We start from the raw sequence: 25,524 nt of genomic DNA on the forward strand, positions 1-25,524 counted from the left end.
TTTCTCAGTGATTAGGAAGGCCCAAGGAAAGGGAAAGATATAGGAATGGCTAGCTGGTTGGTGGAGCAGTGAGAACACATATAACCTTTACTGTTTTAAGTTTTTTGTCTTATATGGGTGTGATGGTGCCCCCAAAATATTAATAAATTCAAAGATTGCTGATCACAGATCATCATAACAGATATAATAATAATGGAAAAGTTTGAAATATTGTGAGCAAAATGTGACACAGAGGATGTGAGCACATGTGATTGGAAAAATGGTGCTGATGGACTTGCTTGATGCAGGGTTGTCACAAATCTTTGGTTTGTTTAAAAAACAAAAACGCGTTATCTGCAAAGTGCAATAAAAATGAAGTATGCCTGTATATACTCACTGCTTAATCTAACCATGGCTTTTTATCAGCCCTTTTGTAGAATTCTTTTAGGCCATCCTGAGTATTGAGTCAAGATTTCTAACATGTGCATGTCTCTGGAACTTTGGGTCGCTAATCACTCAGTTCCACTGGCTTTTATGTTTCCTGCAACCTGAAAGTTTTATTTATCTTTAACTGCCTTTTTCAAAACTGAAAATTATTCAATCTGCCTTTCTAGCACACACCACCCAAAATCTTAGTTCCTGTTTAATCTAGTCCTTTAAAAGAAATCAATCATTAGAATATACCTCTTTTGAGAGAGATAATGGAGTGATTCAATTTCTGTCAAGAGAGGGACAGATTTAAAAGGCTAGATTAAGTTTGGTCAAAGAAATATATCTTTAATTTTTTTGGCTAATAAAGGATTATATACAAGTTTACAGGTTTTACAGATTTTGACAGCTTAAAAAGTGCAGGAGCCAACCCAATGTAGTAGAATAGAGGCAACTAAGCTCTCCTGAAATTTCCCTCCAAAAAACTTTAGATAACACCTCAAATAAAATCTGGTGCCGTAGGGCCAACAAAAGATCACAATGAGACATTTTTCTAGCATAAGACTTCTTAGGTGGTTGGTAAGCGAGGACCATGACCCCAGAGTAAGGGCCAGTCTGGAAGCAGCAACACCTTCAGTGGGCCTTGGAGGTGACTGTGACATATGTAGCAAGAGCTTCCAGAGTTCAGCCCACAAATAGCAAAGAAGTCAGACAACTGGTGTTAAATTTATGGTTGGACTGAAGATTTAATTGGTCGCCAATTTAATTGGTAATTTCAAAATTCCAAAAAATGAATTACTAAAGTCAAACGGAATTTATGGTAGTTTATTTTACAATAGAGAGAAAAGGGGGGGGGGGTTTGAGGGAAGGAGAAAAAGACTTTCTTTTAAAGACCTTTTTTCTTTCTTCACTTCCCCTAATTCTACGTCTATGTCTACCAATGACAACTGACACTCTGCTCTAAGACTGCCCAGAAGGCAGTTAGTCCATTCTAATTGGTTACCCAGTATGGCATATGTGGGTCACAGACCTCCCACCTCATGATTAAGTGGGAGATAAGTACCTTCATTGTTACAATCAGGGGAGAGCCAAATCCAATCTTCACACTAGTCACAAAGAGATTACAGGAAAGCCTTTGCTGGCCTTGGGTAAAGGAGCTGGTGCTCTTTGGCAGCTCTCTTGCTATTCTCAGCAACATTTCAGGGCAGAGAGGGGTGCTTATGGCCCCATCACAGGGAACCTGGTTGTAGCTCCAAGACAGGAACATTGGCTCCCCTAGTGGAGAATTGGGAGCATGGGAGACATGGTCAGTATTTCAGGGACAAGAGGAATGCTAGCACAGACTGCTGACCAGAAGAATAGTGACCACACCTCTCAAAAGATCACATTCTTAGACTCCCTGAACTTAAGCATGAAGATTAATATTAGGACAGTGCTTCCCCATCTCTATGTGAGCATAACCCAACTTTAACATAAATTAATTTAAAGTCAAGAAATTGGCTTGAAAAATGAACATAATATTAAAACAACAACAACACAAAAAGCTACCATAATGGCAAAAAAGATCAAAACACAAATTGAAAAAATAATGCATTAATTAGGTAGAAGCAAAGCCTCAAAGAAAAATGCTAATTGTACACAAGCCCAAGAATTCCCGGAAGAGTTAAAGAAAGAGATGAGTAGTAGAAGAAAAACTTGGGAAAGAAACGAGAGTGTTCCCAGAATATTATGAAAAGAGAATTATAGCTTGGTAAAAGAAGCATAAAAAAATACTGAAGAAAATAGCATCTTTAAAAAAATAAAGATTGGCCAAATGGAAAAGGAAACACAATAATTCCCTGAAGAAAAGAAATTCTTTAAAAGGAGAATTGGCCAAATTAAAAAAAAAGAAGTACAAAAACTGTTTTGAAAAGAAATTAGTTTTTAGAAATATTTGTAACTCACTGGAGAAAATAATGACTTAAAAATTCAAATTGGGGAAGTGAAAGCAAAAGACTTCAGGAGACATCAATAAAAAAATAAAAGCCAAAAGAATAAAAAAATAGAATTAAATTTGAAATGTCTTATCAGAAAAACGACTGGTCTGTAAAATAGATCATGGAGAGATCATTTGAGAATTATTAGACTGCTTCAAAACCCCGATCAAAAAAAAGAACCTAGACATTGTTTCCAGAAATTATAAAGGAAAACTGCCCTGGTATCTTAAGTCCAAGGGGCAGAATAAAAATGGAAAGAATATACCAGTAACCTCCTGAATGTGACCCCAAAATGGAAATTCCTAGGAATATCATAGTCAAATGCCAGAGTTCCGAAGTTAAGGAGAAACTACTATAAGCTGCTAGAAAGAAAGAATTGAGATATGAAGGAGTCATAGTCAGGGTAACTCAAGATTTAGCAGCTTCCCAGATAAAGGAGTGGTGGGCTTAGGATATGATGTTCCTTTCAGAAGGCAAAGGAGCTAAGATTACAACCAAGGGTAACCTACCTCTCAAAATTGAGTATAATCCTTCAAGGGAAAAACATGGGATATGTAATCAAATAGAAGACATTGAAGGGTTTCTGTTGAAAAGACCAGAGCTGAGGAGAAAATCTGACATTCAACCACAAGACTCAATTGAAGCATGAAAAGTTAAAACATGAAAGAGAAATCCTAAAAGTCTCAAATTAAACTGTTCCTATATTAGAAGATTTTATATTGTTATATACACAGATATCAATTCCTAAGAACTTTATCATTATTAATGCAATTAGAAAGAGTCTACATAGACAGAAGGCACAGGTATGATTCAATTATATTAGAATGATCTCCCCCAAAAAAATGAGGTGAGAGAAGGATGCACTGGGAGTAGGGGGAAAGGAAAGGAAGAATGAGGGAGATCATTCTAATATAATTGAATTGAATTGAATTGAATTGAATATAATTGAAGCTTTTGTAGGAAAAGGAAAAGAGTGGCAGGGAATGCTTGAACCTCAATCTCATTGGAATTGGTTCATAGAGGCGGGAAGAGCATATAATATCTACTTAGTTGAATATTAATTAGAATCTTGAACCCTTAGATTTCCCACAATTTCCTTTTCCCTTTCATGTGGGAAATGTAGTTAAGGGTTCAGGATTCTAATTAATACAGTATAGAAATCTATTTTTCCTTATATGGTAATAGGGAAGGAAGGAGAATAAGAGAAGGGGAGGGAGTGATAAAAGGGAGGGTAGATTAAAGGAAGTAGTGGACAAAAGCAAAACCAACTTTTGAGGAGGGGCAAGGCAACACAAGAAGGATAAAGAGAATAGGATAAAGAGAAATACACAGTAATTATAATTGATGCCCAAATGTTTCATATATTTTGCTATTAGAAATGGGATTTCCCTTTCTATTGCTTCTAGCATTCTGTTGTCATTATTTTAATATAGGAAATCCTGTTGATTTTCAAGGGTTTGTTTTATAGTTTGTCACTTTACTAAAGCTATTAATTATCTCACTATTTTTGCTGATTCCCTGGTAAAGTAAATTATCAAATCATCAATAATAAGGATAATTTTATCTCCTCCTTATCTATCCTGCTGTTAAGTTCATCTTTTATTATTGCTATTATTAGCATTTCCAGAACTATGCCAAATAAATGATGTGGAAAGTGGACATCCTTGTTTCACATTCATATTTATTGGAAAAGCTTCTAGTGAAGCCCCATTGCATATGATGATTGCTTTCAGTTTTAGATAGATGATTTTTATATTTTTTTAAAAGTCACTCAATATCAAATCTTGTAAAGGAGAGCAAAAAAGGCAAATTTGGCTGGGTCATAAAGTGTATAAAAGGAAGTACAGTAGTATGTAATATTTTTTTAGCATTGGAGTGCCATAATTAAAGTGGTCCTTTAGGAGAATCAAACTGACTATAGTGAATTATAGATTAAAGTGAGGGAGAATCATCAAGAGACTGTTTCCATTGTTCCAGTATTAAATAAAGGAAATGGGGTTAATAACAGGAGAAATAGAAAGATGTAGAGATGGATGTGAAGTAGACCAAGAGAAGTTATGTTATAATAATCAGTACTATTTGGGAACTGATATAATGTGGAAGAAGAGTTGAGCAAGGAACCTCATGTTTTGGGAAGAAAGATAGTAAGTTGTACACTAGAGCAGGTTTATCTTTAATCTTGAGTTTTTTTCTTCTTTTCTGCCCATTCACATAGCCTTAAAATGGGGGGGGGGATTAGTTTTTCTCCCCAACTATGGCATTTTCTTACTTTCCAAAAAGGGCCCTTTTAAACTTACCTTGGGGTTATATAAGGTAGTTAGTAACCTTCTTCCAAGCTTATGGTACTTATGAAGTCTCTGGTTTCATCAGAATTGGAGAGTCAGAACTTGGAGAAATTGCTTCTAGTGATAATTAGTCATGATTACCTAGACTCTTTCTTCAAAACTTTTATGAGTTAATTTTGCTCCCCCCTTCCTTTAAAAAAAAAAATCATGTACACTCCAGCTTTCAGCATTTATCTAGGTTGATTCTCAGATAATGAACATGGCAGAGTCTAAAACCGTCTTAAAGAATTTTCCATATCATGTGATATGGAAATCACTTTAAAAGACTGATATATATTAATTTAAGGTCGCCAAGGAATTCAGCTATGTAATTCCTAAATGAAAACTCAAGTCAGCAGTCAACCTTTTATGGAGTTTTTTTAATTACTAACAGGAAGAAGAAAGGTGAGAGGGGGGGAGGGGGAGGGAGAGGGACAGGGACAGGGAGAGGGAGGGAGGGGGAGAGAAGGGAGAGAAGGGAGAGAAGGAAATAGGGCTTAAATACCCCCTCTGCTTAGGCTGGGCCAAAGGCCCAAGGCCTTGGATAGCCGAGGCAAAGAAAAGAGATCAGTCTCTATCACTCACGTGACCAAAATGGAGAAACAGTCTGGAGGCCTTCACTCCAAGCACCTGGCTCCAACAACCTCCTTTCCTCCACATAGGAAGTCCCCAGACTCCTCAGCTGTCCTCTACCTCACTTCCTGTGTCTCCCCTGTGCCAGTGGTGGCTCTAGCTTAACCCAGGGCCGCCCAGAGGTCTGTCCCCTTTGCACATGTCTGTTGAAAGTCATATTCTCAAATAATTAAATCTTGAGCTTTGCTGCAGCCCTTCCTAAATCCTGTTACCCTGAGTAGGGTGGAGATTGTAGTTTCCAAGACCTGATTCTGTCATTCCAAGTATCTCCATTGTTATTGATCAGGAAATAGCCAAATCCCATCCTCTAAAGAATGGTTTGAACAGGGTTGAATTGTTTTGAAATTCACAGTTTGCATTCCATTTGGATGGCCTTCAAGAAGTTCTCATCATGTTTAAATATCATAATATGACTTAGTGCATAGAGTAAGAGCAATCCTCAAGAAAGTATTTTCCTACATTCCCCTTGTCTCTCATTAAAAATGATCTGTTGTCTTTGTGTAACACTAAGGTGGTAGTATGTTTTACAAAACTTCATAAAAGTCATAGCAAATCATTCAGCACTCTCAGAAATAGTAGTAACTCAACTAAGATTGCAGAGCATCCCATAAACCAAATTCCCCTAGTGTTTCTTCCCTTCTACCACCACCACAAAAGGGCTGTGCCAGCACTTGACCCTGGTCATCCTCGCATGGTCAATAGGAATTTGCGTGTTGCAAACCATCTAATCCTTTTTCTTGAATGAGGACTCATAAAATGCTTGTGTGTATCTTATCTTTTCATCTATACTATAAGCTTCTTAAAGGATTCTGTCACCCCCAAATCACCTACCACAATGCCTTGCACGGCATAGTTGTTCAGTAAATACCTGGTGGATGAATGAATGGATAGAGTATACAAGCTCTAAGAAGATGGAGGGACCAGATTTTCACTGTTATAAAAACATGCCATCTGTCCCTCTCCTGAAATTGATGTCTAGAAATAATTCCCATTGCCTAAGTATTTCTGTTTCCATCTTTAGATGACATGAAAATAATTTGTGCCCTATTTTGCCCCAGTTCTAAAAATTCAGTTTTCTGCCATATGAATTTATTAGAGATAGAAAAGCCTACAACTGCATCTGTTGAGAAGGAAAGTGTGTTATACATGAAAATGGAAGAATGGCTAGATAGCATTAAGTATTATTTTAGACTTAACTGCTGGGTTTTTTCCTACTTTGTATTTTAAGAAATACAATATTTGGTTTTTCATTTTCTTCATTTAAGCTATAAATTGATATTGTAACAAAATAAGTAATAAGGTGCTGCTAACAGTTGACATGTTTAAAAAGCTTTCTCATGCAGAAGAGAAACATACGATTGATAATATGATTCAATGGGGATGTTGACTTTAAATGATCACTCTATTGCAAATATTAATAATATGGAAATAAGCTTTGAACAGTGAAACATGTAAAACTCAGTGGAATTGCTCATTGGCTCTGGGATGGGAGAGAGAGTAAGGGAAAGAACAAACCATGAGGGAATATTCTAAATTAATTAAATAGATATTTTTATTAAAAAATAATAAAAAGCTTTCTCCATTGCATTCTTTTGTTGATATTAACTGTCATTTGATAATTACCTTTTATAAAAAAATCACTGATATTAACATTATTTTGAGTTTAATTGTATTCAGTTATGTATAGTTCTTTTAAATTTTATGTTTATGATCATATTAACAGAATGAATTTGAAGTAAAATTGTTTCTTCAGAAATTTTGGACAGTTTTCTAGACTAATGCCTTGTTTAAATCACTTTTCCCCTGCTGTTAGACTTGATAGATTTTTCATCTAATTTTTTCTAGACCAACAGGAAATATATGGAATGAAGCCCTAGTGAATGATGAACAAATGAGAAATATGTTGCAACATAATTCTTTTATATTTTATAAGCTGCATGCAAATTACATTCAGTCAGTCTTTAGTACACCAATATAATCTGGAGAGAATTTTGCAGAAAAAATTTGTGGTCTTTATTTTTGACCTAAACTAAACTGCAACTAAACTGAAAAATTCATTACTCTTCGATATATCATGTTATTCAACCCAATTAGCTTTTCTTTTTTACAGCCAGTGCATCACCTCCCAACTAGATGAGCTCTTGTGCCCACCAACAACAATAGAGGGAAGAAATGATGAGAAGGCTCTTCTTGATCAGTTGGTATCCTTTCTCAGTGGTAAGGATGAAAATGAACTGGCTGAGCTAGACCGAGCCCTTGGAATTGATAAACTTGTCCAGGTATTATTTAAAGCTTGAACTTTTTGAAAAATAGTACCCAGAATTTTATATGGTCCAGATCAGAAAGAAGATGAGTGATTAAAATTAACATTTTGAGGGAACAACCAGGTGGCTAAGTTGATTTAAGAACTAGGCCAAGAGAAGGGAGATTCTGAATTCAAATTTAACTTCAGATCCTTCCTAACTTTGTGACCCTGAACAAGTCACTAACCAGCGCCTCCCCACCCCCCTTTCTATTGCTCAGCCCTTTCTGCTCTTTTGTCTTGGAACCAATATACAGTATTGATTCTAAGACAGAAGGTAAAGTTTAAAGAAAAGCTATTAACATTTTCATCCCATGTTTCATGTTTTAGCTAGCTAATTTTATTTTTTGTTAATTATTTTTACTCTTACTTTCCATCCTGGAATCAATATTATATATTGGTTCCAAGGAAGAAGACTGATAAGAGGGAGCTAGGCAATGGAGGTTAAGTGACTTGTCCAGGGTCACATAGGTAGGAAGTGTTTGAGGCTAGATTTGAACCCAGAACCTCTGGGCTTGGTTCTCAATCCACTGAGCCATCCTGGCTGCCCTCAGCTAGCTAATTTTATCAGATGTAGTACATATTCTGAATTATAGCTAACTCTTTATATCTCATTGTGACTGGGAGATAATCCTGGGTTTTCTAAGGATATGCCAACAGAGTATATCTCCAGTTATATCTGCCTAGCTGGAAATGTTTAATGTGTGTGGGCCAGTTATGTAGAGACCAATCTAACTGAGTTTGGAGAGAAACTTGTAGCCAAAGAGTTGGTTACCCATTGATGAATTTTTGACCACAGCAACTCGTTAAATCATTTTAAAGGCATGATGGGGTTTCAGTTAGCATTTCTGATGAGAATACTCACATTAACACAATAAGCTCCTGAAACATGAAATAATTTGCCTTTAGTTAATATGTTTAATTATTTCTCCAGTCAATTTCTTATCAGCATCTCAACTATACCAAGCTACTTCTATATCAGTTGTTTGTTTTCCAATTAACTTAAGCCACAGATTATCTAGAATTTTAGGGTGGAGAAGAATTTAGGGCAAGAGTTCAGTTTGGGCAATCTTTCTTATTGTATTTAGATGATTCTTAGACCTGTCCTTAAGACATTTCATAAAATTTAGTGGTCTTTCATTGATTTAGAGGTTCGCTTTATTTGTATTTTCATTCAATGTTATTTTACTTGAAAGCAACTTTTTTTTATGCATTTAAGTAACAAGTAACAAATGTTGAATGTGAATTAAAACCCAGAAACATTCAAATTGGAAGATAGACTGTACTCAGATCAAAAGTATTGGGTTAACAAATGTCACAAAACAAAAAAAGTCTTGTGTTTTACAAATTAACTTTCAAATTGTTCTGGTTCCTTTTATATCAGGGAGGTGGATTGGAAGTATTAACAGAGAGATTTCAACCACAACAATCAACACCACCTTTAATGATGGAGGAAAGGTCCAGTCTGTATTCTCAGCCTTACTCTTCAGCTTCACCTACTACTAATCTCCCCAGTCCTTTCCAAGGCATGGTTAGACAAAAGCCTGCTATGGGAACCATGCCAGTCCAAGTACCACCACCTCGAGGAGCTTTTCCCACTAACATGGGCATGCAGCCCCGACAAACTCTGAACAGGCCTCCAGCTGCTCCCAACCAACTTAGACTTCAATTGCAACAAAGATTGCAGGGACAACAGCAGGTAAGTACTGTTGTTTCATGATGGGTACTTCTAAAAATATAAGAAAGCATTACAACTCTTTCTATGATATAGAAACAACTGCTTTAATGATGGAATGCAACCTGTTTCCAGAGTGTTTATCAAAGAAAGATTTATCTTTATCTCAACCTAAAACAGGACCGAGAAACTTCCTACATGTGCTTCCCCTCTATCCCCCATCAATAGTGGGGCGGTAGAGGGGGGGTGTAAGGGAATCTGTTTTATTTGTTGTTTTTTGTTTTTCCAAGAAAAAATATAAAATTTTCCACCTTTTTTTTTTAAAGAGGAGGTGCCACAAATCCATTTAATAAATTCAACAAATAATAACACTGTGTTTCGGTTCTATTTTTATGACTAGTTAAGAATAAGAGAATAAAGGAGGATAGTAAGAAAAAGAAAATGCAAGAAAGAAAGGAGCATGATAGAGGAAGAGAAAAATGGGAATAAATATGAGTGAGAAATAGGGGAAAGGAAAGGAAAAGATAGGAAATAATCTGAGATGGGCATGGATCAGAGGTGAACAGCTTTGGTCTTATCCTTTTGTTTATCTGAACTAGAGATACCAGAATAAGTGATCTCTTGACTAAAATTTAATGTGTTAACTCACTTTCATTCCTTTATTCAACAGTCCTTTATTGAGTACCTTCAATGCACATTGTACTTAACCCTAGGCATGGTGATGTAGTCAAAGTAGTAGTTGCTACTCTTAAAACTTCTCTAGTTGAGGAAATAAGATTTACACACTTGGAAAATTAAGTAGCCTGCTACTAGATGAAACATCATCTCATGCTTCAAAGAACATTAAAGAGCATTCATTGGCACTAGTAATTAGCTAGGCACCAGTTTTTACAAGAAGAAAGAGCTATATCACAATGGTTGATCATATCAGTACCTCAGAAATCACTGCCTGTTGGCCTGTCATAAACTGGAAGGCATCCTGTCTTTCTGAAGTAAATTTCTAATCTATGGCAGAGTATCTACCAAATTTTTTAAAAACCCATCACTTAATTCTCACTTTTGCTGATTGATATAAATGAATGAATCGGTGCACAAAAAACCCTTGGAAGTTAGTTCTCCTTTATATTTGGCTTTTAGGAGTTTGAAATCTTCATTTAATTTGCTTTTAAAAATGTGATAGAAAAATAAGATTTGCATTCAAATAATTATCTAATAAACTCTCAACCACCATAAGTCAGAAAGTGATATCTTCTACTTTGGCCAAATCATACCCTATCTTGAGTATTTTGTACAGATCAGGGCACTATATATCACATTAGTAAGTTGAATATGTACCGAGAAGAGTAAAGGGGATGTTGTGGATAATTGAAATTTTTAAAGGATTATCTTGTGGAAAAAAGCTTAGATTTATTCCCAGAAAGCAAAACTAAGACCCATTGTTGGAAATTACAAGGAGGTAGATCTCAGCTCAATATAAGTAAAAGTTTCCTAACAATTCAAACTGTCCAAAAACAGAATGTCAGAAGATAGTCTTGACTGGAAGTCTTTAGGCAAAGGTAGATGAGCACTTGTGTTTAGTTGAGTGTAGCAAACTCTTAGTATGTGCCAGGGCCTAAGGACATTATGATAGAATTACACAGTGTCTTCCCTCAAGAAGTTTACATTTGGTTTGGATTTTTATAAATGAGATTCATTTAAACCAGCTAAAAGCTGGTTTAGATGACATCTAAGTTGCCTTCCAACTTTCTATAGACAGTTCTGTGAATGATAACCAAAAAGAAATTTGGATTTCTTATGACCTTGAAGTTCTAGGAGAGATGAAAAAGAAAGTATGAAAGTAAAGTTATAGGAATGGAAAAGGAAAAAAATGGAAATTTAACACCATGGGAAGATCTAATCCAGAGTTTATGATAAGTGAAAATTGTCTTCTGACAAGAAATAAAATTTTCCCTATGAAGGCTGGGTAAAGATATTCTATTTTGGATGAGAGGTTTTAAATTCAGTAATAATTATAAAGAATACTACTTATGTAATCTTGATTGAGTCCTTTAACCTCTGTGGGCTTTAGTTTCCTTATCTTTTAAAATTAAGGGGCAAGATGACCTCTGAAGTCACTTTTAACACTGATTCTGTGAGCTCACATGGGTATTATAACTTGAGGTATTCAGAGCTCTCCCATAAATTTTGAAAAGGAAAAAAAAAGTTTAAAAAAATCAATATGAAAGACATATGCCAAGAAATGTCTTCAGATGAAAACCAAAAATTTGGTTAGGAATAATATTTATAGCTTTTTTCTGTACATTTGTTTCATAGAATAAGAGTAATATGCCAACTCAAATAAAACATGGTCTCATAGTTAGCACTGAGACTTGGAGATAAAGAGATGGAACTTGTTTGGCATTTAGTAATGAAAGGATATATTTTGTTCATTTAGAGTCTCAGAATTAATTATATAAATATAGACATGTGCTATCTGCCAGGAAATGTGGTTTGTCAGAAATTTGGGGGATGGTATGTTTTGTTTTTATTATAAACTTAATATGTGTCAATAAAAACTAATATAATCTTAGAGTACATTCTAAAACAATAACTCCATTGTATTTTGTATAAGCAATCGCTATAGCTAAACATTTATATTATATAGGGCTTATTATGTTCCAGAAACTGTTCCAGAAACTCCCAAATGCAGGTGAGCCACAATCCTCAGCTTCTCCAGCATGAGAAACTACAGGTGTGCACCCTCCCCTCCAATCTCCCCCAGCCAAGGCAGACCCCTCATCATCAGCAATCGCTATAGCTAAACATTTATATTATATAGGGCTTATTATGTTCCAGAAACTGTGCTAAGCACTTTATAAGTACTTTATTTGATCTTCACAACAACTCTGGGAAATAGGTGCTATTATTTCCATTTTATAGAAAAAAAAATGAGGCAGATAGGTTAAGTGGCTTGCTTAACATTACATAGCTATTAAGTGGGAATCTTGGCCTCAAGATTTTCCTCCCTTCAGGACTGGTGCGCTAGACTTTATAGACAAGTTATTCATTCCCAGCATCTATTTTAAGAGGGGAATTGGCAGACTTAGAATACAAAAAATATCAGGCAGCATAATGAGGGGTCTAGAAAACAAGCCTTGGCTGGGGGAGATTGGAGGGGAGGGTGCACACCTGTAGTTTCTCATGCTGGAGAAGCTGAGGTTTGTGGCTCACCTGCATTTGGAAGTTCTGAGTTCAGTAGCCCTAAAGCCAATCACTTATCCTCCCTTAAATCCAACACCAACAAAGTAAAATCCTGGGAGCTGAGAATCTCTAGGATGGTGAAAGCTTGGCAAGTCAGCCCAAGTTGGAAAAATGAGAGCTGGTTAAACTTTCTTACCCAATCAGCATTAGGATCCAACTCATAAGTGATTGTTGTACTTCCAACCTGTGTAGGATAAGAGGAACAAAGGAAGAGAAAAAATGTACATTAAAAATTTGTTAAATATGAAGGGAAAGGGGTCAATTTCTTCAGCTTAAAAAAAAGAATACTTGGAGATGGTAACTATCTTTAAATATGTTAAGTGCTTTTATAGGGAGGTAATTCTGACTTCACATAAGAACATTCTTACAACTAGACCCTTACAGCTGTGGAATAGCTTACCTTATGAACAATGAGACCCTTGTCACTAGGATTATTTGTAAAGAAACTATATTGTCTATTGTTTGTGTCCCCTTTTCTCCACTCACACTGCTGAATTCTTAGTTCAGACCTGTAAACAAGGGATTTGCTGAGAACAAGGGAGTCCTGCAAAGGTTGAAGAAAATGAGTCTGGAGAGGCAATGGAACATTCAAGAAGCCGGCAGGGGAAGGGAAATTCCATGGAAGATTCAAAAAAGGAAACTGTTGGCCAGAGCTGATTCCTGAGACTCTGACAGAGCTGGTTAGGAGATTATCTCTTCTAACACCTTTTGCCTGGCTGAGCTGAAGAAAAGTGTTTGCCCTAAATTGAAGATCACTGTGGATCACCATTTCCCTTGAAAGACAATTTTTATCCCACCATCAAATAGTAGCCATAAAGAATAGTTGACAGAGTATCCTTGGTCCCTCTGCCCTCTATCCTCTGCTGCCTCAATCTCTCTTCTTTTTAAGAAATAAATTAGATAATTTAGTTTACAGAAAAACTGTCTCAAAGTTTGTGAAATAAGAGGGAGAATTTTCAAATCCACGAAGAAGGCTGGGAGGCGTTGACTCACCCTCTGGTCAGGTCAGAGTAACTCCATTAAGGTTGTGCAACCTAGTGGTGGAAGAGGGAAGGTACTTTCTAGAAATCAGTCCCCAACAGCAGCCGGTTTTCTGGTTGGTCCTTTCAAGCTCCCTCTCCTTTTCTCTCTCTATTACAAGCCCTCATCACTTTTTACCTGGGCTGTTGCAAAGGTTTTTTAATTGCTTTCCAGCCCATTTCCCTGCAACTGCCAAAATTATTTTCCTAGAGAATAAATCTGACCATATGATCAATATACTCAAGATTCAGAGACTCTATATTATTTCTTCAATCAAATATACACTCCTTTATTTGGTAAATAAAGCTCTTCATACCTGATTTCTTCCTACCTTTTACTTATTCTTCCTTCCACAAACAACATGGACTAGTCATACTGACCTACTTGCTGTTCCTTGCACATTACAGTACATCTTTATTCTCCTGACCTTTGCATTGGTTGACCCCTTTGTCTGGATTATTCTGTCTCCTCACCTCTGCCTCTTAAACTCCCAAACTTCCTTCAAGAATCAGCTCAACTACCACCCTCTTGAGGAGGCCTCTCCTGGCCCCCTCCCCTACTCTCCCCTTCCAACATCTAGTGGCATCTTCTCTAAAGTTGCCTTCTACTTACTTTGTATTCATTTTGTATATACCTTTTAAAAATGCATGTTGTCTTTCTCTGTTGATACAAGCTTCTTGAAGGCTGAAACTGTTTTTGCTTTTTCTTTCAATTTCCAACCTTTCTATAGTGTTTGGTACTTAGTAAGCACCTAATAAAAACAAGATGATTAATCTTGTGGTAGGATTTTTTTTTTAACTTCTATGTTGGTGCATGAAGATCAAGGGATAAACTAAATGATGTCAAATATTGAGGACAGATGCTTTGGGGTTCAAAGGAATTAGAAATCATGATGGTTTGGAATAGTCAACAAAAAGTTTCATGTAAGAACTAGGTCTTGAATCAGCCTGTGAAGTAAGAGTAAGATTTGACTATATATGCATGCCTATTTTTCCACTGAATAATGAAGAGATGATTTTGTTTTCAGAAATAGCCTATGAAACTGTAGAAATGTCCATTACCACCTGCAAGTACGTTTAACTATGAAATGTTTTCTGCAATATTAGTCTTGCCCTATTCCACAATGACTCAAAGTTTTATTTGTTCAGGGTTTTATTGTTTTTTGTCTCTAATTCATTTATCAATTTAAGTTCTCACTGGATATCCCCTCTCCCATCCTCATGAATCAAAATAAAAATTAACCTTCAGGGAATAAATCCTTCCAAAATGGGTTAGTGGTTGTATGCAGGTTTCATTCTACTCTTATACCTTCATAGACTCCTCTCTTAACGGGGTCATTTACTATAGTTCACTAGGGTAAAAGACATTCTGGGATAAAGGTATCTATATAATGTTCAGGATTACTTATTTCTGGCAACACATCTGTTATTCAACTCCTATCTTTGAGAGATGACCTTTTCAGAGTAAGCATGTTCTTTTTTTCTTTAGTAGTTTGGGCTTTTCTTAATTCTTTCTAGTTAAGGAAACCTTTTAAGTCCTTTCACAAATACCAACTTGGACTGAATCATAGGTTTTTAAAGCTGGAAAAGACCTAGAAGAACATATATTCCTAGCTGTTCATTTCATTGAGCAGAAAATTAAGGTCCAAAAAGTTTGAGCTAAATGAGGGAATAAGTACTTCCTTGATGATAACATCATCTTACTCCATTTAATTTTAGAGTTTTTCATTTCTGAGAAGGAAACTAACATTAATTACCAGGAGTCTCTTAGAACTTTACAAAATCAAAAGCTGAAGTTTTTCCTATCTTCATTCAACCAGGATCCTTGAGTAAAATCAACACAGAATATGTGTACAGGGCAGGAATCATTCAAAAAGCATGTACTAAGGGAGGAGTTGGGTGGCTAAGTGGATTGAGAGACAGGAGGTCTTGGGTTCAAATGTGGCTTCAGATGCTTCCTAGCTATGTGACCCTGGGCAAGTCACAGAGTGGGCTAGGCAATTGGAGTAAGTGACTTGGAACTAATACACAGTATTCATTCTAAGATAGAAGGTAAGGGTTTTAAATCGGCGGTTCTCAATCTCTCAATTTGTAGCAATGAGACTACATAATGCATATCAGGTATTTACATTCTGAATCATAACTGTAGCAAAGTTACAGTTTTGAAGTAGCCACCAAAATAATTTTTTGGTTTGGGGTCACTGCAACATGAGGAACTGTATTGAGGGATCACAGCATTAGAAAGGTTGAGAACCACTGTTTTAAATAAAAAGAGCATGTACTAACTATTTACAGTAGATGAACTAGGCTCTGTGCTAAGTGCTAGTGATTCAAAGAAAGGTAGAAAACAAACCTTTGTCCTTAGGGAGCTCTTTTTTTTTTTTTTTAATTAGACAGCAGTGAAAACTTTTACATTTGGTGTGTAAATGATGTAACAGGAAAGTAATCACAGAGGGAAAGCATTAGCTTTGGCTGGGGTGGTAAGGGAACCTGTAAAGGACTCTTGTTAAAGGTGGCATTTTAGATAATTCTAAGGAAACCAGTAAAGCTGGACAGTAGAGGGGAGGAAGGCTTATAATTCTAGTCAGGGGAACAGCCAGGGAAAGGAACAGAGTTGTGCTGCTGGATTGTGGAATGCGTGGAGTGAGAGTAAATAAATATAAGATAATTTCAAAGGTAGGAAGAGACCAGGTTGTGAAGTACTTTAAAAGCCAGTGAATTTTATCTCTTGATTCTAGAAGTAACAGTAAGTCACTGGAGTTTATTGAATGGGAAGGTGCCATGTTCAGACCTGTGTTTTATGAAAATCACTTTATCAACTAATGGAGGATCGATCAGAATCAAGAGGGACTTGAGGCAGGGAGGCCAGTCACAAGCCTATTCTAATCATCTAGCCATGAGGTGATTTGGATTTATACCAATATGGTGACTGTGTGAATGAAGATAAAAAGGTAAATAAGCAGTGTTGGAAAGACAGAAACAGCCAGAGTTGACAGCAGATTGGATATATAAGTAACAGTGACACCATGGTTGTGGATCTAGTCACTGTGAGGATGGAGGGCCCACAATAGTAATTAGGACATTTCAAAGAGAGGAAGGATTAGGAGAAAAGAAAATTAGTTCAGTTTTGGACATGTGGTATTTAAAATGCCTATGGGACATCTATTTGTATGTGTCCAAGAGAATGTTGGTGATGCTAGAGTGTAACTCAGGAAACTAGATGTGTATTACAAATAAGTAGTTATTTGCACAGAAATCATAATTGAACCTCTAGGAGTTAATGAATTCACCAAGCAAGGTAACATAGAAGAAATAGCTTAGGATAACCCCTTGAAAGACAGCCACATTTAATGGGCATGAACTAGATAATGATCTAGCAAGGAGACTGGAAAGAATAGTCAAACAACTATGAGAAGAACCTGGAGAGGAGCAGTCACAACATAAAAGAGACACCATATTAGAGAAAAAGGGTTAATCAGCATTGTCATAGACTGTGTAGAGCAGGATGAGGATTGAGAAAAGGTTATTAGTTTTAACAAAAAACCTTTGGTAACTTTTGAGAGAAGTTCCTGTTGTATTATGAGGCTGCAGAGTTTTGAAGAGAGGACTTGAAGCCATAATAACAGTGTGCAAGTGCATGAACAGTGTTTCTAGATTGTGAGTTTTGGGGAGGAAGCAGAGTACTTTGGAAAGATCACCATACTTGTAGTTCCTGTATTTGATCCCAGCTCTGCTACTAACTACCTTACCTCTTTGACCTTGGGTCTCAGTTTTCATCATTTGTAAAAGGAAGAAGTGGGACTGGATGACCTTTACAATCCTTTCCAGACCCAATTCTCTGATTTTCTGAAATGTTGCCTGCCACAGGCTGGGGTCCAGCCCCACTCATGCCTCCAGGGGTCCTCAGATAGACAAAATGAGAGACAAAAGGCAGCTCTGTGTATCTGTTTGTGCTTGGGGCATGCTCTGCATGAAGTGGCTGCTTTGCCATGCTCGGGTTTAGGCTTTATTTTTATGCCCATTTTCTTGGCACACATTAACTTTTTTATGTTTCTTTTTTTTATTTAATTAGATGATTTAGAATATTTTTCTATGGTTACAAGACTCGTGTTCTTTCCCTCTCCTCCCCCACCCCCATCCTGTATCTGATGCACAATTCCACTGGGCTTAACATGTGTCATTGATCAAGACCCATTTCCGTATTATTAATATTTGCACTAGGGTGATGTTTAGAGTCTACTTTCCCAGCCATAGCCCCATCAACTAATGTGATCAAGCAGTTGTTTTTCTTCTGTGTTTCTTTTCCCACAGTTCTTCCTCTGGGTGTGGATAGCATTCTCTCTCATATGTCCTGAATAGTTCTGGATCATTGCATTGCTACTAGTAGAGAAGTCCATTACATGTGATTTTACCACAGTGTATCAGTCTCTGTGTACAATGTTCTCCTGGTTCTGCTCCTTTCACTCTGCATCAATTCCTGGAGGTCATTCCAATTCACGTGGAATTCCTCCAGTTTATTATTTCTTTGAGCACAATAGTATTCCATCACCAGCATATACCACAATTTGTTCAGCCATTCCCCAATTGAAGGGCATCCCCTCATTTTCCGATTTTTTGCCACCACAAAGAGCACAGCTAAGAATATTCTTGTACAGGTCTTTTTCCTTATTATCTCTTTGGGGTACAAACCCAGCAATGCTATGACTGGATCAAAGGGCAGACAGTTTTTTAGTGCCCTTTGGGCATAGTTCCAAATTGCCTTCCAGAATGGTTGGATCAATTCACAACTCCACCAGCAATGCATTAATGTCCCAATTTTGCCATATCCCCTCCTACATTCATTACTTTCCCTAGTCATGTTAGCCAATCTGCTAGGTGTGGGGTGAGATACCTCAGAGTTGTTTTGATTTGCATCTCTCTGATTATAAGAGATTTAGAACATTTTTTCATGTGATTTTTAATAGTTTTGATTTCTTTATCTGAAAATTGCCTATTCATGTCCCTTGTCCATTTGTCAGTTGGGGAATGGCTTGATTTTTTATATACATTAACTTTTAACAAATTGTTTGATAAGATTCTGATATCATTCTATACATTTGTATAGTAACTTGATTTTGACAGGAAACACAAATGTTCTACATAAGATAAATTATTTCATCACAGGTGGCTTAATTTTCTCATTAACCTATGAGGAGCTTTGAACTTACAGACAATCAAGGGAAATCACTATTACCTTTAATAAAAATAGATAATCAATCAGAAATTCTAGAGATAATTCAACAATCATAGCAGTGAGGTTGAGAGATCAGAGAGGTACTGAGAACATAATTCAGATTTAATATTACACTGATCATTTTTCGGGGTTTGGTGAGTTTTTCAAGGAGGGTTCTGGTGGGTAGAATCAAGTCACTGAGGCTTGATGAAGCATGGTGTACCAAAGCATTTTGTACAGGTCTTTATGATTGATTTATGTGCTAGCTTTAGGGGAATAAGTTTCTGTACAGGGGGTAGGGGATTTTCTGGGCTTGGCTTATGGGCACAGCTTTTGCTGGGAATTATGTACCTAAGCAAAAGTTAACCCATAATAGTCTTTTGGGTTTGGTTTTGTGAGTTTTCTGAGACTAGGGAGAAGATAGTAATCATATCAATTCCATTAATAGGGGATGTTGATGAGAGAAGTCATACTAAGTAGGCTGAGTGGGCAATTCCATCCTATCAGGGAGTTACTTTGTGACCTCCTGGCTTCCATGAATGACCTTGTCAATATATCATGGCCTGAGGCTGGCATCTCCCCCTTTTTTGTTTTTTAAATGAAGTGATTTCAATTCAATTTGAATTTGAGGTAGGGTAGAGCCTAGGTATGAAGGCTGATGACTGTTGTACAGTGTGGACTCCTTGAACAATGACTGCAGGAGAAATTAATAGAGATGCAGTACTGGAAATGAGTGCAGTGATACCCAAAATAATGAATGCAATGAAACAGAGTGGTTTAAACTTAGAAATTAATTGTAAGGCATAAATGCCTAGACCATCATACCAGTTAGTAGTCATATTAACAGGAAGCACAATAAAAGGTGATGGAAGAATTAAGACAATTTGTTAAAATACATCCTGAGCAAGAAGAAATTCTAAAAGTCCTGGGGAAAATACATTGTACAATCAATACATAGGGAGCTCTGACACAAGCTTGAATGGGTCTGGAATCTTTCTTTCTACTAGGGTGCAGTAATACAGCAGGGCAGAGAGAAGCAATGAATTTCCCTAAAGAAAAGTGAGTGGGAGATGATGGGTGTTCAATGACAGAAATGCTAGGGGTTACAGATGAAAGGGCTAACGTAGCAAGAAATAAGGCAACAGTACAGTCCGGAGATGTAAATTCTTGCTTGTGCTTGGGCTGCAAGTATCTTAATTTGTCCCCAAGTTGGTAGAGCGTATTGTTGTTTTAGCACAATCTGCATTCTCCCAAGCTTGTTGTTAGGGTGGAAGTCATGGCAAGGATGGGTGAATCTTTCTGGAATCCAAATGTAGGAGTACCGGGGGGAAAACCACAAACAGATTCTCAGCCCCAGAAAAGGGCTGGGGGCTACCAGTGATTAATAATGATATCTTTCCAAATGGCCTTTTGTCTGAGGAATATATGAGATTCCTGTTTTTAAGATTAATTTGAAATTAGCAAGAGCTTTGGATATATATGTTGGGCCATTATCTGTTTTGAATTTTTGAGAGATGCAAAGAGCATACTTCTTCAGTATTATGATAGAAGTAAAAATTAGATTAGAAAAGGTATCCACGGATACATGAATGAAGGAGGAACAGCCAAATGAGGATAATTGGTGATGTCCATCTGCCATAGATAGGTAGGAAGGAGGCCTTTGGGGTTAAGGGCAATAAGAGATGAACTAGATAGTGTGGGTAAACAGATGGGCAGGAATTAACATCTATTCCAAATAGCAATTAATAACATTGATGGAACTTTAGCTGGATTTTCTTTTCTTTTCATCTTCATGGAACTTGTTTGTCTGGACTCTCTGATCTATGTGGTCCAGGTTGCTCTGAGTATGTCCTTTTATTAAGAAAAATTTTGGTGGAACTAACATATTGTAAAATAAATTTTTCTACTTCAGAAGATATAGAAATTTTTGAGGTCCTAACCTTTAATTTAAAAATTTAGATTATATCTCCCTTTTAAATAGCTAAATTATACTTGTGACATTTAATTGTAGGCCAATCATAATCTCAGTAATGCAGAGGAAAAGATTTTGTTAAGAAATATACATGCATATAAGCAGCAAAATATAATAGACGTAGTTATTTTCTTCTTTTTTTTTTAAACCCTTACCTTCTGTCTTGGAGTTAATACTGTGTATTGGCTACAAGGCTATTTTCTTCTTAAAGGACAAAAGATTCCACCCATAATCAATAGTACTCCAATTCAAATCATTATAATTTGGAAACAGGTTGCTTGCTTGTTCACATCATCTAGCAATTGCTAAAATATTTACCTCAAATAAGTATAAGGTTCTCATTAACTTTGCTGCATAGAAGCTTTATTTATGTACATGTCACTATAGTGGTGAAAAAACTTTTTAGTGCTTTCTAAGAATCCTCTTTACTGCAGTAGAAAAAATGTGACAAGGAAATCAGTTTAAAAGACTGATATATATTAATTTAAGGTCGCCAAGGAATTCAGCTATGTAATTCCTTAATGAAAACTCAAGTCAGCAGTCAACCTTTTATGGAGTTTAATTACAAACAGGAGGAAGAAAGGAGAGAGAGAGAGAGAGAGAGAGAGAGAGAGAGAGAGAGAGAGAGAGAGAGAGAGAGAGAGAGAGAGAGAGAGAGAGAGAGAGAGAGAGAGAGAGCGCTTCCTTCAGAGCAAGCTTCTCAGAGCAAAACCTCTCCAACCACCTCAGTCCTCAGACTCCGCTATCTTTAAGGAAACCATCCAAGTTCCCTCCCCTCAGTTCTCACATCTACCAATCACTGTCCATGTCTTCCCTGTGCCAATGGTGGCTCTAGCTTAATCCAGGACCACCCAGAGATCTGTGGCTTTGCACATGTCTGTTGAAGGTCATATTCTCAAATAATTAAATCTTGATCCTTTGCTGCAGCCCTTCCTAAATCCTGTTACCCTGAGCAGGGTGAAGATTGGAAGTTCCAAGACCTGGTTCTGTCATTCCAAGTATCTCTATTGTATCAATTCTAAAATCAATCATGACTCAAAGAACTTCCTGTTCTATGCTTAAGCATAGGTCAAAGCCCTTTCCATTGTTCAGCAAAAGGTTTCTGTCCTAAAGTAATCTTAAGTAGGGAGGAGAAAGACCCTCCCATGCCAAGGGGGGTTCACATTCCAATAGACTATCAGTAGGAAATTTTTCAAGTATGAAATTTCCCAATGGTGAAATTTCCAACATTTATAAGTCTAAGAAATTTTAAGGTTTACAAAACGGAGGGGTAACTGGTAACTTGCTGTAACAGGAGAAAGGGGTGTGATGAGACATGAGAATCAATAAAATAAAATGTTTATTGTTTTCAAAATTACAATTGGATTTTCATATATAAAGGTGGATAATGGAATCCTATTCCAATAACCAATGAAATTATTTTAATCAAAAACTGCTTCTGGTTGTCTGCTAGTGTATGATTACTTAACTAGAGCTGTGGGGAGAAAGGAGCAAGGGAATGAATCATCAAGTTTGTATCTTAGCAATTCTAAACAATTTCCTTTGAAGGGTTAATATGTTTAACCTTTTAAAAATGTAATCCTAAATTTATATCATGAATGTACTATGTTTTATACATAAGCATTTACAGAATCAACTGACATGTTGATGTATATAAAGTAATCTAGATATTTTCTCAAAAATTTATCCTAACCATTTGAACCATAAATCTTTCAATTATAATATATTCACATTAGCATCTTAAACAGTTAACCCAATTATTCATAAATGATTGCATTATTATTTTAGTTTAACTAACTCTAACATATTAATTGTTGTGATTAATAGGAAGGCATGTTTTCTAACCTGAACTTCTTTAGAATTCTGAATTTGTAGTTTGAACTTTTACAGTTGTATCACATAGTCAAATTATTCAGTTTCAGCTAAAAACCCTTTTTTCTTTATAGAAAAGCTCATATTTTTGCTTTATAATAATATATAGGAATTATAGTATTTGGACATACTCAAATAAACTTTTAAAATTCCTGTTACTCCTTATCCTTAGTTGTAACCTATCTTATTACCAGATCAAGATTTATTCCAGCTGTCAACTAACATTTCAGGTCTTTCAAATTATATCTATAAAGTGTAGATAAGGTAACTGAAAACTTTTACCTGTTTAAAATGTTTTGTTGTATTAGTCCCTTAACATAAATGTAAAATAATTGCAAACACTTTTGTTCTCCTTCCTGTGCCTGAGGAAGGGGATAAATTACTTTTGGAAAGTTTCCAGTGGTTTTTTTTTTTCCTCAATGCTTGACTGCCCTTGAGTCTGAAAAAAATCTTTCCTTCCTTTCCAATGGCTTTTTAACATTTAAGTTACATGGTTTTAAAACCTGATATTAAATAACTCCCAATATATTAATTAAAAACTAAACAACTTCCAAAGTGACTTTGATTAAAATTTCTTAATGAGATTTCCTTAAGATTCCAGTTTTTCTTTCAAAACCTTCAGTTTTGCCTTTTATGCCTTAAGACATTTTTACATAACTGATTAAACATTTCTCACCTCATCTGACTTTTCCTCTTGGCTCTTAACTATAAGTAGTGATATTTAATTACTTATATCCACCTATATAAATAATTTACCTATACTTAATAACCTGATAATGAATCTTATTTGATTTCTGGATTGGTCAAATTTCTCTTGCCAATTGCATTATGCACAATTTACATAAAATTAATTTTCTTCACAGCACAAATTTTTTGGGTACATCTATCATGACATTATAAGAAATTATATCTGAATAGATATAAATCTCTTCTTATTCATAGCACATATTTTCCCAATCAAGTATAACATTGTTTAAAACTTCTAAACTTAGCCATATACCAAATTCTTAATACCTACGTAAATTCACATCTATTAATTACCAGTTCTGAATTTCTAAAATCCCAATGCTAACATATAATCACTTGTTCCTACTTTTGAAGGACATCTCATTTTAAAATCCAAAATTTAAATCTTAGAAAATGCTCTCTACGATACATTATACCTGTTGTCTTTGTGGAAGTGAGAAATTGGGAATGGTTTGCAGCAGGAGCTGGAGTAGCTGGGGCTGATGACCTGTCATTCAAACAAGAACATTCTGTTTCGGAATCTGACCAGGAGAAACTGTTGGAAGAAGGGGATCAGACCAAATGAAGTCTGAAGTCTTTGGCTTTGAAGACAGAAAGAAGTCTGTTGTCTTTGGCTTTTGGAGACAGAAAGGAGAGAAGTCTCTTGGCTTGGAGACAGAAAGAAAGGAGGACAAAAGTCCAGCTCTCTCTAATTTCTCTGCTGTGATATAGTGACTGAACTTCCAGACCTATTAGCCTATTTTCCCAAATTAAACTATATTCCACCATTCTCCAACCTAAGACTTATTCTAGTATTAGGGAAACCCCAAACCCTCTTTCCCTCCATTTCTTATCTTTCCTTTCTTCCCCAATAAATCCCTTACTTAATCTTAAAGAAGAGAAAGAGCATTTTATTTGAGACATAAAACTCACCCTGAGTTGATTTAGAGATTCCAAAAGAAGAATCAAGGAGAAGGGGAGAGAAGGGAAGATTAACAGCCCTGATCTTTAGTTATCATTTATCATTCAAATAATCCCTTATTACAGTCTGACTGAATTTTTCACATAAATATCTTATGTTTTACTATGCATCCAGTATGGTTTTTTTGCCTTTTGAAAAGGAGAAATTCCCTCTTGGTGTCAAGCTGTCTATTTAATTACATTCAAACAGTTCTGAAACTTCTTAGTCATAATAAAAAATTCTCTAGTACAGGTATTGTGCAGAATCAAATATAGCTAACATTTCACCTTTAATTGATACACAATTATCACCATAAAATCACACAATCATAGTACATTTTTCGACTAACTAGCAATTTTCCAGGATTACATATATAGATCTTTAATATTAAATCTGAGAGAGTAGCCAAATTATGGGATAAAATTTCCCTTTGTATGTTCCAAATCATTCACTTTTCTTCTCCTGGGGGGCCCTTCCCAAAATAAGAAATGGAAAGATTTATGGAACAGTCTGTCAAGATTAAAAGCCATAATAAATCATCTCTTTTCAGCAGAGGACTTTGAAGCATTTTTTGTAAGTGGCTAATCAGGAAAATATAGAAACAAGACTTGTAATTCGGATACACGTAGAGGCAAAGAAATCAAACATTAAACACAGTCTAAGGGAAACATGCTTTTAAAAATTAAGGTGTTTACTCAAGATCTTGAGGAAGGAAAAAAGGAAGAAGGAATGAAAAAAATCCATCTTGCTTTTCCTAAGGTACTATCTCTTTAAAAGCTGTTAGAAGCGGGGGGCAGCTGGGTGGCTCAGTGGATTGAGAGCCAGGCCTAGAGATGGGAAGTCCTAAGTTCAAATGTGACCTCAGACACTTCCCAGCTGGGTGACCCTGGGCAAGTCACTTAACCCCCATTGCCTAGCCCTTACCACTCTTTTGCCTTAGAATCAATATACAAGTATTGATTCCAAGACAGAAGGTAAGGGTTTTAAAAAAAAAAAGCTATTAGAAGCAAAAAAAAAAGTTTTTGGCTCAGGAGCCTTAAGCGCAAACATTTTAAAAGGCAGGTGACAAGGGATTGAAGGATGGGCTCTTCTCTGCTACAGCCGAGGATCTGGGGTTATGAAAGTGGGGGAGGAGGGAGACCCCTCATTCCTGTCCATTTATTCTTCCCTCCTTCAGGTGGAGGGGTTATCAGTGGCTGCCTAA

At 36.2% G+C, this 25,524-nt stretch overlaps 1 protein-coding gene across 26 annotated transcripts in view; it reads left to right on the plus strand.

The window, feature by feature from the left end:
• NCOA1 (nuclear receptor coactivator 1) overlaps window positions 1-25,524 on the plus strand; it is a 250,903-nt gene that overhangs the window by 198,540 nt on the left and 26,839 nt on the right. For all 26 annotated transcript variants that reach the window (XM_056813110.1, XM_056813109.1, XM_056813105.1 and 23 more), the window contains 2 exons: window positions 7,452-7,620; window positions 9,028-9,342. In XM_056813110.1, the coding sequence (XP_056669088.1) occupies window positions 7,452-7,620; window positions 9,028-9,342 (484 nt within the window). The remainder of the gene's footprint in view (window positions 1-7,451; window positions 7,621-9,027; window positions 9,343-25,524) is intronic.

This window comes from Monodelphis domestica, chromosome 1, assembly GCF_027887165.1.
Source record: "Monodelphis domestica isolate mMonDom1 chromosome 1, mMonDom1.pri, whole genome shotgun sequence".
Classification (NCBI taxonomy): domain Eukaryota; kingdom Metazoa; phylum Chordata; class Mammalia; order Didelphimorphia; family Didelphidae; genus Monodelphis; species Monodelphis domestica.